This window comes from Monosiga brevicollis, genomic scaffold (assembly GCF_000002865.3).
Source record: "Monosiga brevicollis MX1 MONBRscaffold_18 genomic scaffold, whole genome shotgun sequence".
In the NCBI taxonomy this organism is placed as follows: domain Eukaryota; class Choanoflagellata; order Craspedida; family Salpingoecidae; genus Monosiga; species Monosiga brevicollis.
In genome coordinates this window covers 631919-650405 of record NW_001865055.1, presented here as the reverse complement: position 1 = coordinate 650405, position 18487 = coordinate 631919, and the positions used below count along the sequence as shown (strand labels likewise).

The 18487-nt window shown below is 55.4% G+C and overlaps 5 protein-coding genes across 5 annotated transcripts; 2 read left to right on the top strand and 3 right to left on the bottom strand.

Annotated features, from left to right (window-relative positions):
* Positions 1–693: 693 nt before the first annotated feature.
* On the top strand, positions 694–3615 carry MONBRDRAFT_37969 (uncharacterized protein; the record flags this gene model as incomplete). Its single annotated transcript, XM_001747738.1, has 4 exons — positions 694–993; positions 1127–1302; positions 1453–2177; positions 3465–3615. Exons 1-4 carry the CDS (start codon positions 876–878, stop codon positions 3613–3615), a joined length of 1170 nt encoding a protein of 389 aa, XP_001747790.1. The 5' UTR covers positions 694–875.
* Positions 3616–4278: 663 nt separating this feature from the next.
* Positions 4279–8124, bottom strand: MONBRDRAFT_27307 (uncharacterized protein; the record flags this gene model as incomplete). Its single annotated transcript, XM_001747653.1, has 11 exons — positions 4279–4404; positions 4494–4696; positions 4810–4945; positions 5119–5307; positions 5457–5546; positions 5675–6156; positions 6228–6900; positions 7047–7185; positions 7317–7369; positions 7592–7774; positions 7876–8124. 11 exons carry the CDS (start codon positions 8122–8124, stop codon positions 4279–4281), a joined length of 2523 nt encoding a protein of 840 aa, XP_001747705.1.
* A 697-nt stretch (positions 8125–8821) lies between these two features.
* MONBRDRAFT_33351 (uncharacterized protein) lies at positions 8822–11313 on the bottom strand (the record flags this gene model as incomplete). The annotated part of the gene is made up of 11 exons (XM_001747652.1): positions 8822–9068; positions 9198–9306; positions 9389–9465; positions 9579–9641; positions 9766–9903; positions 9990–10118; positions 10226–10285; positions 10373–10585; positions 10704–10784; positions 10910–11008; positions 11257–11313. The coding sequence occupies 11 exons, from the start codon at positions 11311–11313 to the stop codon at positions 9027–9029; spliced, it is 1068 nt and encodes a 355-aa protein (XP_001747704.1). The 3' UTR covers positions 8822–9026.
* A 766-nt stretch (positions 11314–12079) lies between these two features.
* MONBRDRAFT_10005 (uncharacterized protein) lies at positions 12080–14173 on the top strand (the record flags this gene model as incomplete). The annotated part of the gene is made up of 5 exons (XM_001747737.1): positions 12080–12095; positions 12264–13077; positions 13176–13293; positions 13741–13918; positions 14001–14173. The coding sequence occupies 5 exons, from the start codon at positions 12080–12082 to the stop codon at positions 14171–14173; spliced, it is 1299 nt and encodes a 432-aa protein (XP_001747789.1).
* Positions 14174–15254: 1081 nt separating this feature from the next.
* MONBRDRAFT_33349 (uncharacterized protein) lies at positions 15255–17018 on the bottom strand (the record flags this gene model as incomplete). The annotated part of the gene is made up of 2 exons (XM_001747651.1): positions 15255–16720; positions 16869–17018. The coding sequence occupies 2 exons, from the start codon at positions 17016–17018 to the stop codon at positions 15323–15325; spliced, it is 1548 nt and encodes a 515-aa protein (XP_001747703.1). The 3' UTR covers positions 15255–15322.
* Between the last annotated feature and the right edge of the window lie 1469 nt (positions 17019–18487).

Genomic DNA, 18487 nt, shown 5'->3' with positions numbered 1-18487 from the left:
TGGCAGTCGGCAGCCAGCTGGACCAAAGCTGCTCGACCACCACAACAAATGCAATCATGCTCGACGAACAACGACATTGCACTGACTGAATCATTCGCTCGCTCGCTCGATACTGTGATCCGTCTGAGCGAGATGTTGCGTCCTGCCGCTGCCGATACACTTGGCACCGGCTCTTCATATACACACCCGTTACCGCACGCAGTCACTGCCCCTGCCTTTAGCCGCGCGCTCTAGACCGCGCGGCTGTCACATCGAACAGCCTCCTTGTTTTCCTCTTTTTTTTTTTTTTTTTTTTTTTTTTGTTGGGGCCAACCGCCTTCTCTGGTGCACCCCGCCTCCTTGTGTCTCCTGCACCTCCGTTCTCAGGCTCGATCGACGCTCCCATGACTTGAGCAACCTTTACAAACACATACCATCCTCTTCAGGCCAATGGCAGTGCAGTTGCTTCACTCTGCCATCAGCACTCCTTTCCCTCACACTGACTTGTTCTTTTTTCAAGCTTTTGTGTGTGTGTATGTGTGTATGTGTGTGTGTGTGTGTGCGAGAGAGCGCGCGAGAGCGAGAGAAGAGCGACGTGAAAGTTGCTGGTTTCGTGTCAATGTCATTTGTTGAAGCTCCTTCCAACCACGCCCAACCTGATTTTGGTGCCCTGCTCTTGAATTCCCCCTCTTTTCTGCCTTGCCTCTCATAGCAGGGACGCTGGTCGTTCCGCTTTGCAACGCTGAGTTCTCGCCAAAGAACCCCTTTCCCGCAAGGCAGACAGTCGCAAGGGTAGACAACAAACTACTCGGTCCTTAGACGCGGCACCGCTGTCTTCTTTCCCTCTCCCTTTCTCTTTTGGGGATATACCATCGACCCCACACACCACCGCCAACATGGGCATTTGCATGAGTGCCGAGCAAAAGGCACAGCAGGCTCGTACTGCCGCCGTCGAGGCGCAGCTCGAGCGCGATGCGCAACTGGCCTCTCGCACCATCAAGCTCCTTCTTCTCGGTTTGTGCCCACACTTGTCTCCCAACCTGCTTTCCCCCCGGGTCCATCCCTCCATCACGCACGACGCTCGTATGGCCCGTTCGATTCATCCCCCTCCTGCTTGGCACCCACCCCGTCTACCACGCCACTCTAGGCGCCGGTGAGTCGGGCAAATCGACCCTGGTCAAGCAAATGAAGATTATCCACGGCGACGGCTTTAGCAATGAAGAGCTCAAGAGCTACAAGCCCACCATCTGTGACAACCTCGTCCACAGCATGCGCGCTGTTCTCGAAGCCATGGGCCCGCTTGTCATTGACATTGGAGACCAGGTGCGTCCGCCCGTTGTCTGCTTTGTGACAATCTACACGACCGACTGGCAAGGCATGGATTTTCTTCTTTTTCCCCTTGTATGTTGCTGGTTCTCTCGGTCTCAGCTCATTGATGGTCCATCTTTGTCTTTTCTTTTTTTTTTTTTTTAGTCGAACCGCAAGCACGCCAAGGTTGTGCTCAGCTACATTGAACTCGGCACCTCGGGCGGCCTCACCCCTGAACTCACCGAAGCCCTCAAGGCCCTTTGGGCAGACTCGGGCGTTCAAGAATGCTTCCGCCGCTCCAACGAGTACCAGCTCAACGACTCAGCTGAATACTTTTTCAATAACATTGACCGCATTGCACAGAGCAACTACCTCCCCACCCAAGAAGACGTGCTCCGCGCCCGTGTGCGCACGACGGGCGTCATTGAAACCACGTTCCGCTACAAAGACCTCATTTACCGTATGTTTGACGTCGGAGGCCAACGGTCCGAGCGTCGCAAATGGATCCACTGCTTCAATGACGTCACCGCCGTGCTCTTTGTGGCCGCCCTCTCGGGTTACGACATGAAATTGTTCGAGGATCAGGAGACAAACCGCATCCACGAGTCCCTCACCCTCTTCGACGCCATTTGCAATAACTCGTTCTTCATCAACACAGCCATCATTCTGTTCCTGAACAAGACAGATCTCTTCTCGCAAAAGATTGCCCGTACTCCGCTCAAGGACTACTTTCCGGAGTACGATGGTCCTCCAAACAATGCCTCAGAGGCCAAGAAGTTCATTGCAGGCATGTTCAAGCGCCTCAACAAAAACCCCAACAAGCCCGTATATGAGCATTTCGTCTGCGCCACCGAGACACAGAACATTCGCTACGTCTTTGACGCTGTCAAGTAAGCTCCTCATCTGCTTGCCCCCTTCGCTCTCCCTCTCCCTCTCTCTTTCTCTCTCTCGCGCGTGCGCGCGTTTGCAGCACCAAACTTCCTAGTGGTTTCTTTTGCCTCACTCGCACCTGTGAACCCGTACCATTCATAGTGATATCATTGTTGAAAGCCATTTGAAGCGGGCATTGCCCTACTGAGCGGCAGCCTGAGCTTAGCGTGGACTACCGCTGACCCTTGCTCCCAACTCATGTATCATTTCCCCTCGATGTCCCACCTTTGTGCTTGATGCCTCCCATGTCCGTGGCCTGTGACGCTCTTGTTGCCATGGTGACTCCTCGGCTCCTTGTGCCCTTCCCAGTGTCCCTCCCAGTTCTAACTGTCCTGTTCTTGCTGTTGAATGTTGTTGTCGTTGCCGTTCCTGTCGTGTGCGTGTGTTGTGGCCCTGCTCATCCAGCGGGTGATGTCTCCGGGCACATACACACAATGGGTTCCTCGGGCAGGAGTCGTTGTAGGGTGGTGCTGCTAGGGCTTTGTATGGTTCCTGTATGTTGACGCGCGCCCTTTCTTGTCAAGGACCTTCCCTTTTTGTGTCGTTTTGGTTCCTTCTCGGACCTCTGCTCTTGCTTGGTCGTGTCTGGTGGAATGGGCCTGTTTCGTACACTGTTTTTTTTTTTTGTATTTCTTTCTTCTTCAATCCTTTTCCGTGTACGCGTCTGTATACAAGATCTACGATGGCCAATTGTCTCTGGCTGCGGCTGCGGCAACTGGGACCACGCTGTTGTGTCCATGCCCTTCTCCCGTTTCGGTTCATTTCCACCGATCCCTCCATCATGAATTTAGCAAATATGATCATCAATTCAATCGCCATGTGCCACAGTGGCCATGACCCACACCGCCAAAGCAGAGCAAAACCACAGTAGGCGATGCAAAGCTCACTTGACTTTTACAACGGAAGAGCTGGCCACTATTTCAAGAGGGCTGTTGTGGACTGGCGCCGTTTCTCAAAAGCGCGGCTCAGCTCGGTGCCTTCGCTCGCGTTTGCGACCCGGGACACTCCCACGTCTGCGTCAGCACTTGCCCGGCGCTGTAAGAGACGGGCCTCAAGCTCAGTGGGAGGTGGAGTACTGGTCTTACGAAGGGTGTGTTTAACCCATTCCATGTCGCGGCGTGCCTCGCATGAGCTACGTAGCGAACCATTGCTTTCTGCAAACTCTTTACGGCGCTGCTCAATGCGAAGCTCGCGCCCTATATTGATACCATTAGCAGCCAGAGCTGATTGGCGCCGCACCATCACAGGACGGGCAGCCTCGGACGGCGGCAACACCACGCCATCGTCGGTCGAAGACTCGTCCGCCTCAGCAACCAGGCCCAACACCTTCTTTGGGGCCAGGGATGGCGGACTCAGTCGCAGCGTGCCCTTCAGCGACGCTGCCAGCGCATGAACTGACACGGGTGCTTCGATCGTCTCCGACGGCGCGTCGCGCCCGGTCGCCATGGTGAGCGGGGATCAAGAGCTCTGCTGTGCCCCGCACGCTGGGCCGATGCACGTCGTTCGTCTTGCGGAGCAGCAACAAGGCTATCAAACGCAGCTGATCGCCCACCAGCCGTCAAGGGGGCCCAAGCGCACCTGCGCCGGCGCCCGCCAAAGTCAAGGGACCCGCAAGTCCTGGAGCAGCAGATGATCAGGCACCAAAACAATGTCAAAAGACTGAGGCCTCGATTGTGTCCACCATCACCGACCGTTGTTGTTGTTGAATCTGTTGTTAGTCTTCAAGATGAGGGGAGGAATGGTCCACGACTGCTGCCCTCGCCCTCAAGATGCCTAAGTCAGAGCGGACAGGGCCCAACTTTTCTGGGCTGCATTGGCATGTGGCTGTGCCTCCTTCTCTTTGATTCATGCATGCATGCATTTAGCACGAATTATTTCGGAAAAACACCACTCGAATGTGATACGACATGTCGCTGAGCTTCTGCTGCGCGTCTGCTGCGCTTCTGCTGATGGGGAAAAGGAAGGGAGGCTGGCTCGCTGGTATGGGAGAAAGCGTTTGATTGATGAGTGTGAAACTCTGGGCAAGACTCGGCATGCCCACTCGTCGGGTGCACGAGGAAGCTAAGCCAGAGGCGCGGCCGACGCAGCCGCGGCCGTTGACCCAAGCTCGCTGTCGCGAGTGCGCACGGCCTCTTGCAGGAGGCGCTTCATGGACAACAGCTCTTGCCAAATTTGCTCCAAATCGCTCTACTCCGTGGGATCGCGTGCGATGTCGTGAGACTCTTCATGACCCGTGATGTTTGTCAAGGAGGGAGGATAGCGGGCGGGCCTCGAACCTGATCAAGACTGTCGTTGTCTCGCCGGTGTTTGCGATGCCGTTCGGCTAGGTTTTGCAACAGCAAGGCAAGCTGCTCGTCTTCTTCCGCGTTGTCACTCGAGCCGTAGCCTGCTGGCTGCAGGATTTGCTTCATATTCCAGCCCAGCAGTCGCGTCAAGGCCCAGATGGGCTCGGCGATCAAATTAAACGGAGCCGGGATTGCTAAGCACGCGCCCCCACACATGTGCAGTCCAGCGGATGACAAAAGTGAGCGAGCTGATTCATAGTACGCAGCTGGGTGGGCGGCAGGGATGAAAAGCATACGGGGCACGCACAAGGGTAGCGCTGGAATTCGCGGATCAGACGTGCGCGCGCAAACTTCCACACTGTATCTGCGTTGGATGCAATGCGTTGATACGTATTCGAGATCATGGCAATCAACAAGTTGATCAAGAGGATGAACACGAGGACCTATGGAGCAATGCAAGTAAAGTCGGCCACAGCACGAAGCGGCAATGGAATGAAAAGGCGGGTGCGGATTCAATCGGACGTGGGTTCCCCTCCGAGATGGTGCACACATCAACGCCAGAGCTCTTGTGACCAAAGCTCGTGGCCGTGACCCAACAGCTCAGAAGAGGACGTACCATGTACACGCCAAACACAATTTCGCCCGTGGCTTGGATGCGCGCAGCGTCTCGGCCCTCAACTGTCAACGTGCCAAGCTCTACGAGCCCGAAAAGAGCCCAAAACGTGGTACGCAAACAGCGTTCAAAGCTGCCAAAGGCCTCCAACACCTCGTCATTGACGGGCAAGCGCTCAACCCGCTCATAGAGCTATAGCACAGCCAACCCACGCCAGCCACAGTCAGCACACATTAGGTTGGCTGAAAATTTATAAAAAAAACAAAAAAAAAAAAAAAACACAGCACTGAACCACAGACACGATACACGAGCAAAGCGGGTGAGCACAAGGCAACCATTACCTTCGCCAGGCCCGCACTAAAGGCCAACATGAACACAATCAAGATGGTCAGGAAAACAATCAGATCTGTGAAAATCTGGCGGATACTGATCTGTAAAACCAGGCGGCCCAATGACATGCAGCACGTTCCTTGAACAACTTGGTTTTACGACGCCTGGCCCAACATGGAAACTACAACGAGGGAAGCGAGGTGGGGGCGGAGCGCAGCGCAGCACGTACCTGGAGTGGACCGAGCAGAGAGCTGGTTTCCAAAATGTTCAACAGGCGAATGATGGAGAACACCGCCGCCACGGCCATCAGAACGTTGGCAGCTGAAAGCAAGTCATCCACCTCCAAGCCACGCACATCGTTATCCCAGGCAATGACGCGCAGAGCGATGACGACCAAGAAGAAAAGGAGGGACACCACGTCCAGCACATTCCAGATGGAGCGGGCATAGATGCGGAAGGGGGTCTGATATATTTCACGTATTTCTTGGAACAGCATGGCAATGAGCCAGACGGCGAGGGCGACTTCTGCGCTCGTGGGCGTTGGACTGGCCCGTTGAGCCACCACGACCAGCACCAGGACAAGAAAGGCGAGGAAGGAAGACATGTGTCCCGTGAACTTCATCACGGGCGTGTGCCACAACATGAGATAATCGCCCAGCTTGCTAAAGGCCAAGCGGGAATGATTCAGCATCAAAAAGTCAATCAGATAGACTACGGCGGGATCAGCACCAGCGAGCAGCTTGGGTGAGGCAGAAATGGGCTCTGGCAAGGGTGGTATGGACCGGCCTGGCTGCCCTTCTGTGCGCTTTGTTTGGCAAGTATTTCCTTGCGCTGGTTTCCCAGAAGGAGGGTTGTGGCGATGAGACGACAGGACAAACTTGGAAAAAAGACGGCGCAGCCAAAATACTGCACCAGAAGCCATAGAAACTCATGAGACTCGGCGGCCTTGTGATTGCCAAACCAGAGTTCTTTGAGGTACTCTTGGCAAAACGGATGGGCCACAAAGCCTTCCTGTTGGTGGCGAAGCGCATCATCGAGAATGCCCGTGTGGTCGGCGAGCAAGCGGCGCACGTCCCACATGTCACGGCAGCGGGAGAGGAGGTTGGTTGCCAGTGTGCTGCAAATCTCAGCCAGCTCTCGATACATTTGTTGGCGCTCCTCCTGACGTTGAGCCAGACGTTCGAGGCGACGGGCAAGGTGGAAACACATCTTGATGGGTTGTGGATGGCTACACAACATGTCCTCTGACACGAGTTGGCGAAGCTCATAGTCCTTGACCCCCTCCAGCACGTTGGTCAGGTTGCCCAAGGAATCTAAGATGTTACTCCCCTTTGAAATGAGAAGCTTGGCCACCTCGTTATGGCGCCGCATGAGCGCTACCGTGAGTGCCGTTTGGTTGTTGGCGTTGATCAGATCCAGCGGCGCCCCGGCCTCGATGAGAATGTGCACCAGCTCCTACCGGTGGTGGCGACATGCAAATAGGGTTGATAACGGTTGGCCCGATGCCATTGCATGGTCCAATCGAGAATGGGGATGGGCGCGAGGTGCAGTCTTTTGGCTGGAGCTTTAACGTGGGTTGAGCAGGTTACAGAGGCAAGTACCTTGTTTCCACTCGCTGCTGCAAAGATGAGGGCGGTCTGCTGGAAGACGTTTTGGTAGGCTACGTCGGCCTTGCCTTCTTGGATGAGAGCCCGCGCGGAAGCCAGGTTTCCGTCTCGACATGCGGAGAGAAGCTCCAGACTAGGGTGAATGGGTAGCAGATGGCGCGAGTTTCAATCAGCAAGAGTATGTTGCCACATTGAAACCGACAAGCGTCAGGCAAATTAAGGACGCGGCGCCGGAGCACGAGTCGAATTGAAAGGCCTTTGCACCTTTTAGATTCGAGGGCGAGCCCTTGATCTGACGAAATGCTGGGGTCGAAAGCCTGTCGTGCGAGAGGGTCCAGAGGGGAGCGAGCAGAGAGCAAAGTGAGGATCGAGCCACACAGAAGGGAATGCGCGCGAGCCTATGAGTTATACGCAGGACGAGGTGGTGTCACGCACGCTGTCGGCTTCGGGATAATCCGGGGGAAGATCCTCATCATCTGGGCAAAGAGGTGCACGGCCGAGAGCAGGTCAGCGGGCAAGTCTGGGAAGTCTGATCTCACCGACCCACGCACAATACACACACACACACACACACACACACACACACACACACACACACACACATTTACATTGACATTCACATATGCGTTTGCGGGACGATGCAAGGAGACACGATGGCACTGACCGCTGTGGCTGCCCGTCACCTCGCTCGTGGTGGTGTTGAGACGAGCAAGTGGGATATCCTGTTGCAAGCAAGCAAGTGGGGTTCAAGGGGTGAGACTGGACCTGTCGTTTATGTGCGAGCGTGATTGTGTGCAGCTTTGGGGCAGGAGCAAAAACACACGAAAGCGGTATTGGGTTCGACGGCATTGGCAATGGTGGAACGATGGCGCCCAAGACCGCGGCCACGACGGCCAACGCTGGGCGTGGGCGTGGTACTCTCTAGATCCTGAGAAGCGAGGGTTTGGGGGTTGCCATCGTTGGTGATGCTGGCGGGCGCCACGGGTGGCATCGCACCGGACAAGACGCGACGGACACTGAGTCGCGGGGAGGCTGTCACAACAAAGTCGTCGTTGGCCTGCGTAAAGCTCATCGGGCCGGATCAATGCTCCACAAGCCACGGGCAGCGGCGATTAACAGACGGCTGTCCGGGCTAAGAAAAGCGACAATCAACAACCAGCATAGAGAGAAATGTCAGTGAGGGAACGAGCCCATGCCGTCTTAAAAGCACAAAGCGCCCTGCTCATCAACCACCGCCCAGCTGCCTGCACCCAATCTCGACTTGGCCAGAACCGGCCCCCATGACGGGAGCTTGAAGCGCCAACTCGGGCACTCTCCCAACCCATGTGATATGATCATCATTTTCCCCGCTCACCGCCCCCGCTCCCTGTCCCTCCCTCTCCTTCTCCCTCTCCCTATCTCTCCCCTCTTTGGCACACCCCCTCCCCTACCCTTTTGCCACACCGCACCTCCCCCATCCCCATGCCGCTGCCGCTTCAACCCCGCCACACACACACACACACACACCATTCAGTCAATGGCAAAGTTCGTTACGTTACGCCCCCTTTTGGAGTTGTAGGTGTCCGTTACGTGCCCTTGTGATGAAGATTGTCTGACATTTGATGGCGTAATACTTTGAGTGCTGCCTGTCCCATTCTGTCTCAGTCTGTCTCAGTCTGTCCCAGTCTGTCTCAGTCCGTCTCGGTCCGTCTCAATCGGTCTCTGCCTGCCTCTGCCTGACTATGCCTCAGCCTGTCTCGGCCTTTCTATAGAATCGACATTCAAGTGAGCAGGGCGGTGCTATCAACTCTCGAGTTCACCAAGCGGATCAGGTCGATACTTGCGTACCGACAGATCCCACACACACGAATAGCACAGGTTCTTTCGGCCAGGAGCGTATCGCAGCAAGCACCCAAGAGAACAAGTTTGAAAAAAAAAAGGGGGAAAAGAAAAAGGAGGAAAAGAAAAAAAAACTCAAGGCCGCACGACAAAGGCTTAGAACCCTGGCTTGCCCACGAGACGGCCCGACTTTTTGAGCTATAGCAGATGGCAAAAGGCAAAAGGCAAAGATGAGTCAAACCGCAAAAGAAGTTCAAATAAAAGTGGCTCGATATAACAGGAGCGGCCCTCCAAACACACAGCGCGTAGAAAAAAAGCCTGGCATACCTTCTTGACCTTCTTCTCGCGCTTTGCGTCGATACGGGCCTGCAAGTTCTTTTGCCGCGCGTCCTGGCGCTCCTTTTGCTGCTTCTTGACCTCAGACTCACGATCCGTCCTGCGAACAAACATGCACCAATGGAGTTGAGTCAACAAGCAAGCCCCGAGTCGACAAGCAAGGAAAGCAATTAGCCACGCACCATTGCAGCTGCGATTTCTTTTTGGCTTGCTCGATGCGCTTGATTTTCTTCTTCACCAGAGAAGGATTGTCAAAGACCTGGAGAAAGGGAGAGAAAGCAGGAAATGCAAAGGACACGAGCAGTGCCATGGGCAATGAGTGTGAGACGTATTGCCCCCGCCTTGGGCCATTGGCATGTTGTCATTTCGCACCTTTTGGCCCTCGGCCTTTTGCAGTGCCTTGCTCCATGCGTCCTTCTTCTCAACCTCAGCAGCCTGTCCGAATGCACCATTCGTACCCCGTCGAGTGTAAAGCATAGCATATGAAGCCAGTGAGGGACGTGAAAAATCAACCAGAGCAATACCGTCCCCACGCACACCACACGCACACCACACGCACCTTTTCAGGGTTGGATTGGCGGAGCTGCTTCATCTTCTCAGACTTGGCCTCGGCTTGCTGCAAGAGCTGCTGTGGGGTAGGCTTGCTCTTGGGCTTGCGAGCATCACCCAAATCAAACTTGCTAAACAGAACTTTGCTCTAAAAGGTATCAAAAGACATGACAACGGCGGCAAGTGGTTGAGAGCAGCACCAACACTGTCAAGAAATTAAGTCTATCATCGAACCTTTTTGGCCGGAGTCGAGCCATCGGCGGCACCCGCGGCGCGGTCTGCGCCCGACCCGGGAACGTGGGGCGCCTTGGCCAATGCCTTGGTCTTGCGCTCTTCTTTCAGCTTGGCGCGCTTGTTAGCCACCTAATGTGCACCGTTGAATAAGAGAAAAAAGAAACCCCATGAGCCCTTCATGGCGGGATATCGAATGGGGAAATAAGGCCGGCAAGTGCGTGGCACGCCGAGCCGACCTTTTCCTTTTGTTTCTTGCGGTTGGCGTTGACGTCAGCCTTGCGCTTGGCGCGAAGTTGCTATGGTAGAAGCAAATGGTGTGATGGTGAATCGACGGGCATGGCAGCGAGATGAGGTGCGCTCCATTGAATCCACCCCACACCGACCTCTTGAGATTGGCGCAGGCGCTCGCGAAGTTGCTGGTGGCTGAGGTGCTTAAAAACGGGTCCCGTGCGAGTGGCACCGTTCGATACTGACTGATCACCGGCCGGTTTCTGCATGTCTTCGTCGTCACTGCTGTCTTGAGCGGCCTGCGTTTTAGCCTCCTCATTGGCCATAGCAGCCTGTTGGGCCACGACACTACGCGCCTCGGGATCAAGCTGTAGACAACAAGCCAAAGGTTCGTGACGAGGTCAGCGAACACGTGCGTGAAAAGCATGGCAAAAATGGAGACGCAAGGTAGTGGGAAACACCACAACGTGAGCCATAGGGACCTACGCGAGCACGCTTGCCCTTCTTCGAGGCATCCTTGACATCTTGTTTGGGCGCGTTGCCTTTTTTGTTAACCATGTACTTTTCCTACAAAGGCAAGGAAAAAAAAGGGGGAGGGGGAAAAGCACGCGCGGAAGCAGGCGTGAGGTGATCAAGCCACATTTGTAAAAGACAAAAGGCAGCTCCGTCAAACGTGATGAGGCAAGACCAACGTTCAGGTTGTTGGAAGTTTCCGAGTTGCGTAGGTAAATGTCGGCAGGAATGCAGCCCACGAGCTGCTCGATGAGTTTGTTGGAAGCGGTCGCCCGCTCCTGAAATGAATAACAAAAAAACCGCGAGACGGACACACATGGGAAGCATACGCAGGAAAGCAACAAGACACCCCAAAACGTGAGGACGAGCGCGTTGGGATATTAATCCATGCCACGACCCGAGCCCGATCGAAGCGCACAGGGTCCAGCGACATGGTCAGGGGCATTAAGACCATTGGCAAACCAAGACAGACAGATACCACTAAAACAACACCATGGCCAGAGCGAGGACGGCCCGAGCGTCGTACCAGGTAATCAGCATTAATCTCCATGATGGTGGTGGTGGTGTGTAGCTTTCCAACCATGGGCTGTCTGACGAGGGGGAGCAGCCGACAGCAAACGACAGCGGCCACAACCAAGAAGAAAAAAAAGCCTTGAACAAAGACAGACGAGTCCAAGTCCCCGTCTATCACAACTTCAAGGCTGCTTGGCAGTTGGCGCAGCGCACGGCGGCGGAACTTGATGGGAAATGTACTCGAGGTCACCAACGGCGGCAGCCAAATGTGCGCTCGTCTCGTCAAATCTATCGGCCACAGCCGGCTGGAACACGCTCAAACTTGTGCCCAGCACACCACTACACGAGACCACGGCCCTATTCCAGGCTCCTCCCAGGCTCCTGCACACGCTTGTCTCGAGACGCCCGGCTCCCGCGTCCAACTCCAGCTGCCGAACCCGAAAAAAAAAAAAAAAAAACGAGAGAGCGAACGCGAGAGAGAGAGAGAGAGAGAGAGAGAGAGATGAGCACGCGGTTGACGAGGACCTCTTTGATGACATCTCACCTCTCTCAAGATAACCGAGCGGTACATCACTCTCTGAGACATTAAGGATATTACCTTTGAAAGCTAGCGACTTGGACCTTCTTGATGACATGGTCTCTCAACATCACATCCCCCAGCACACACGCTCTGCGCATCATGCGCCCTTGCCCTTGAACTGAATCACCCTCTAAAGTTAACCACCTATTCTCCAATCTTACAAGACGCACGTTCATTCTGAAAAAGTATTTTACTGTTGTACATTCTAAACACGTCCCCTCGGATATTGAGGCGCGAATCGCGTTTCGAAATCGAGATGGCGGCGACTGCAGGTACCACCAAAACGGCAGCGCCCTGCTCCTGCCCCCATCGCCCCCGTCGCCCCACCGCCTTTCTTGGTTCTACGCAGGTGGTCTTTGGTCATTTTTTGATTTCTTCTTGCGATGCTTAGATCAACATTCTGCCTGCCTCACTTTTTTCTCGCGCTCGTTTTGCTGCAGCGACGGCGGCCGGCAGCGGCGAACTCTCCCTGCAGGACTTGCGCGACTACTTGCTCCGGCTGGAAGAAACCATCATCTTTGCCTTGATTGAGCGCGCCCATTTTGCACGGAACGACCGCATCTACCGCCGCGGCGAGGGCAGCGTGTGGGAAGCCAGCTCCACCCACTCGGCCCTTGGCCAGCAGTACAGCTTTCTCGAGTACTTTCTCCGCGAGACAGAACGCATCCAAGCCCTGCTTGGTCGCTACAACGCCGAGGATGAGAACCCCTTCTTTCCCGCCCTCACTCCCTCCTCCTTCTTGCCGCCGCGCAGCAGCGCCAACTTCCTCAAGCCCAACCGCATCAACTACAACGCCAAGGTCCTGGACCAATACCTCAATGAGATTGTGCCCAGCATTTGTGCCGCTGGCGACGATGGTCACTACGGCTCCTCAGCCGATGCCGACATTATCTGTCTCCAAGCCATCTCCAAACGCGTCCACTACGGCAAGCAGGTAGCCGAGGTCAAGTTCCGCGAACAGCGCGAGGCTTACACCCAGCTCATCCGAGCTCGCGACACCGACGGCCTCATGCGCCTCCTCACCAACCAGGCCGTTGAAGACCGCCTCCTACGCCGGGTTCGCCTCAAAGCCGCAACCTACGGACAAGAAATCAGCGATGTCCCTCGCCCAGCCCCACCCAATTCTACTGCGACAGACGCTGCCAGCGCTGCGGCCACCGCCTTCAAAATTGACCCAGACCTGCCTGAGCGCATCTATCGCGAGCTTCTGATTCCCCTGACGAAAGACATTGAAGTGGAATACCTGCTTCAACGGTGAGCTTGCCCCACAATTTGTGCACTCCCGATGCCTTTGCCGCCTCTTCATCAAACACCATCTGCATGCCGCTCACTCCGCACCCAACAACCTCCAGCCTAGATGAGCAGTGCACCGTCGCCTACCTGGGCCCGCCTGGCACTCACTGCCTGCGCGCTGCTCAGGCCTGCTTCTCGCAAGGCGAAGACCTTTTGGCTTGTGACAGCATTGACAATGTACGGACGCTTGTGTGCTAGGATAACCCCCACCCGCCATGCCCCAGCACCACCGTCCGTCCGTCGCCTGGGCACCGCAGGCTTGTCCGCCCTCACACACGTCCACGGTTATGAATACTGTTTTTTACCTTGAACTTGATGGCAGGTCTTCCAGCTCGTCATGGAAAACCGTGTTGCTTGTGGTGTCGTCCCTTACTTTAATACGGCCTCGGGCATCTTGCGCCGCGTCCATGACTTGCTCTACGCTTCAAAAGCCCGCGTTCAGGGTGAAATTTGGCTCCCCGTCTCTCATCGCCTTGTTTCGCGAGGCACTCTGGACCAGGTGCTGACAGGCTCATTTGGCGTTTGCCATATCCCCCGCCTCGCTTCATGTCACGTCCATGTGGCCCGCTTCTGGCGCTGCAGGCCTCTCACCTACCTCTTCTGAACACGTGAAACCTCCTACAGATTACCAAAGTCTATTCACATGCCAACGTGCTCGTGGAATGCCAGGCACTTTTGGCAGACATGAACTTGTCTGATAAATGCGTGCCCGTGGCCAGCACAGCCGAGGGGGCCCAGCGTGCCGCTGAAGATCCACATGCCGCCGCCCTCGTCTCGGAGCTGGCTCTCGAAATGCACCCAGGTTTGACACCACCTACCCACTTCCCTCAAGTCACGCTCTTCATGTTTGTCCTTGGACTCAATTGGCTCATCTGGGCTTGCAGACCTGCGCGTCCTGCGCCATGACATGCAAGGCGCCGGTGCTGAGAACCGCACGCGCTTCCTCATCATTAGCCGCCACCTCCAGTTGTATGTCTTCCGCCCATCTGCAGCAGAACAGCTGTACAGCCTCACATCTCACTCTTGCTCTGCTGCGGTGCACATCGGGTGCGCGTAGAACGACGCGTTCAGGCAACGATCGTACGCTGCTCTTGCTCAACACAACAGACTCCCGCGTCAAAACAGGCGATGCAGGGCCAGCAGCACCCGCACCTATCGGCGCTTTCTTGAATGCGCTGGTTGGAGCACATGTGGAGGTGCTTGGCGTTGATTCGCACCTCCAACAATCTCAGGACGTCATCGGCCAGCCGCGCCTCTTTTACATGATTGAGTGCCGAGGTATGCCCTACGATTAAGTGGCGTGCATGATCCGTGATATGCGTGTCTTGTTCCCGGTCTCCCATCGCTTGTACTCATCATACTCCTGGGCCATCTGGTCCCTTGCAACTGCATATCTGATAAACGCCACAGGTCATGCCCAAGATTCTGCTTTGGCGCAAGTGCTCGAAGAGGCGCGAAAAAGCGGGTTGGTGGTGGATGTGTTGGGCTCATTCCAAGCCATGGACCGTTGAGATGCAAAATGCGCTGGTGGAACATCAAGAAGTTGCGACCCTTTTGCCGGGATTGGCACAAGTCCTGTTGAAAAAAACATTCCTAGACACGATGCCGTAGCTCGAATTTATAATGCAATTTGTGTGTGTGTGTGTGTGTGTGTGTGTGTTCGCCTGGGCCGGCAATTTACCACGTGGCGCTTTGCGACAACGGCAGTGGCAAGACCGAGACGCACCCATTCGCACACGCAACATTACACAAGCGACTCGGGGATCAACAAAAAAAAAAAAAAAAAAAAAAATTATAGGAGTAGCCTGAAAGGCGAGGCGCACTATCGCCACGACGGACAAGAGTTTTTCATGTTGTCCATCAGTATCAACAATGACAAACAATGCACCACGCCACCGAGGGGAAAGAGAAGAGTAGAAAAGCCTACAGAAACACGATACAAGATCCCATAGCTCGAGAATCATTTGATCTGAGGAGCGACGGGCTGTGACGCGCTGCGTCGACGCGGTTCTACCAGACAGCGGGAACCAACCATGTAGTGGTTGGGTCATCGCTAAAAGGCAGAGACCCAAAAGGAGGGAAACCATATGAAGTCAAAGGAAAAAGGAGAGAGCAATGAAGAAGAGGGGAGAGGTGACAAGACGATACTAAGGCGTCAACACAGAACAACGACAAGACCACGGACTAGGGTGAGGTCTATGGCTCTCTATGCATCATACACGATGGAGAGGGCGATGGCAGTAAAGAAGATGGAGCTCAGCGCAGATAGGATGTGTTGGCAGAGCATGGCGAGAGCAATGTCCTCAGCAATGACGACGAGGCCGCGTTGTTGGGCGAGGAGAACAATGAGATTGGCCGAGGGTACGATACACTGGACGAAAAAGACAAGGCGGATCAGAGAAGAGTCGGGCTGAGAATCGGGGAAGACGAGAGGAGAGATGAGGTAGACCATGGCGAAGAGCAGGCCACCCATGAGGTAGACGCGAACAAAGATAAGTTGCAAGAAGAAGGTGGGGGAGAGCCGCCCCTTGCGGCGGCGCGCCTGGGCTAGAATTGCAGCCGCATCGACGTTGCCCTCAAGTTTAGCTGGATCGCTCTTGTCGGCCAGAATCATCTCGACATCAGTTTTGGAGGGCATATCGTTGAAGATGGCATCGTTGTTGCTGTCGTCGTCGTCATCGTTGGCGGCGTCCTTGTTGTTTGCTGAAGCACCGCCATTAGTGGCCCTGTTGTCGTTATCGGCAGTGGTAGTGGTGGTGGCGGTACTGGACGCGGCATTGAGCTGGGGGGAGGAATCAGGCGAGAGCGCGGCAAAGGAGGTTGCAATGATAAAGTCGGGAGAATCGGCTTTGGCTGGGTGCGTAGTGGCGACATTGGGTTGGTAGCGGCAGAGCAGACGAGCCCGAAGCTTGCGCCAGTTGACACGCAACAGGCGTTTGCCCAGGGTGGCGGCGATGATGATGGTAGTGAGGCCTACTGAGGCGTCGGCGAGCGAGCTGACGGCGGATGTGACAAAGCTGAGCGGGGGGCGACCGCTGTCTTGACCAATGGGCACGAAAAAGAGGTCGTGCAGAACGTCGACTTGGCTGACAAGGACGCCGACCAGGGTGGCCACGAGGTTGGGGTTAAGGATTTTCAAAAGAAGGTCGACGGCACTCTTGATTCGGGCGGCACGGCGTTCTTCCTTGGAGAGGGGGGCCTTTGGAGTGTAATCGGTGCCAGCCCGGGCGGCCAAGGAGAGGGTATAATCGCCGGCGGTCCAAAAGAGGAGGTGCCAAGGGATGATGGAGATGGCGATAAAGCCGGCAGCGCGATCGTAGCACTCGTCCTCGACGTCAAGTTCGGGTTGTTCGCACAGAGTTTGCATGATGACATAGGCCAATGAGGCGAGGTTGCTGAAACTGGCAGCGGCGACGAAGATGGCGCGGAGTTCATTGGGTACGCGAAAGAGGAAGGAGAGCATGTAGGACACGAGGATGCAAAAGGGGATGCTGACAAGATGCCAGATGGAGACGGGCCAGATGGAGCTAATGTCTTGCAGCTCGGCCACGTTGATAAATGATAGGCAAGGCATGAGGATACGTGCGGCAATTTGTGATGCGACCTAACACGGCAACGGAACAAAGCCCGATGGGGGAAGGGCGGGGAGGGCAGGAAGAAGGGATGAGGGGATGGGGATGGGGGGGGAATAGCACCAAACGAAAAGAGGAGGCTGTAATGACAAGGGCCCGAGCGGGGAAGCAAGAGCGTACCCGAATGCCTTCTTTTGAGACAATGCCCGACTCCTCGGGGGCTGGGCGCAGGGGAAAGACGGCCATGCAGATGCCGACGATATTGAGGAGTAGAATGGTACCAGCGGTGGAAGCCGATGTGGCCGCCAAGTCGCCGCTGAGGGTCACCATGATGCTGGTGAAAGGGACACCCTAAAGTGGCTATCAACCCAGCTAGTGCTTTTGGTTGTTTTGCCTGGGTGCAGCAGGCAAACAAGAAAGTCAAAGGTCAATTGAGGCGTGCTGCAGACGAAAACGCAGGCTAAGAACTGGATGATGGGTGGTGTGCTCGAGCCGAGCTAGGCAAGGGGGGGGTTGTGGCAGCGGCCATGGCCAAGCGAGCGAGCGAGCGTGTGTGTGGCGCGCGTTGTACAGATGTACAGTTGAAGGAAAACCAAAAAGGACACAGGAGAGGAAGAAATTTTTTGGTCAGCAGCTGCTGCTGCAATCACGACATGCAGCAACAGGAGCAGCAGTTGGCGGCGGTGGCGGAGCAGGAGGAGGAAAAGCAGGAGGAAGAGGAGGGGCAGGAGGAGCAGGAGGTGGAAGGTATTTGGGTGCGTGGGTGGATGGGTAGAGTCAATGTGGTCGGGCGCATCATGTGCGTGTAGTGGGCGCGATGGCATGGCGGCGGCATGGCGGCGGCAGTGGTGGGAGCGGTGCGAGAGGAGCGAGCGAAGTGGGGCGGAAGCAGAAGACATGCGTGTGTATGTTTAGGCGGGGAGGGGCGCAGGTTTGGCAGAGAGGGGAAGCGAAGAAGGGCAGCGTACCTAGAATGCGGCCGTCGTCATGGGCCGACTCAGTCGACGTCAAACTGGCTAAAAAGCTGCGCGCAAGGCAAAGCCCGACCCCTGTGAGAAGTACCCAGAGACACTCTCACAAATGAACGGATACCGGATAAATGCACCAACACAACGAGACCCCAGGCCAAGAGACCAGCCCCACGCCAGACAACTGCTCCAGCAGCTGCGACACCGCCCGTCGCGCTGCAGCAGTTGCCCCGTCAATGAGCAAGATGCAGCAAGAGGCCAAGCCAGGCGGTCGCGGCAAGACAAGACAACACAACACAACAACACGACAACAAGTCCAACGATATCACATATACCCCCAGCGACAGCCGGCAGCCAGCACCAGCGTACCCAAGCCGCCCTCTCCCTCTCTCTCTCTCTCTCTCTCTCTCTCTCTCTCTCTCGGATGGCGCTGCCGTTTGCAAACTCACTCCGTCTCTATGTGTGTGTGTGTAATTTTCAGTAAAAAAATTATTACATCATCCTTCACACACAACAAGATGAGGGTGTGGGATGATAAGCTTATTAGACGTTGTGTGGGGGTGTGGGGGTGTGGTACGGTGGCACATGGTTGCGTCTCGCAGTGTGTGAACACACACAATGAGTGGGTTGAGAAATTCAAAGCCGATGCCACACTTGTGAATCGGTGTGGGGATACGCTTGATGGGATTTGTGTATACGTGAACAGTACAAATAGCACACTTGACAATCGCTTTAGAACGCATCTCACTTTACATTCGCCACACCAAAGTTGCGTATATCCCACACATTGAATTAGAACTTATCACACGTACACGGCACGGTGCCCACACA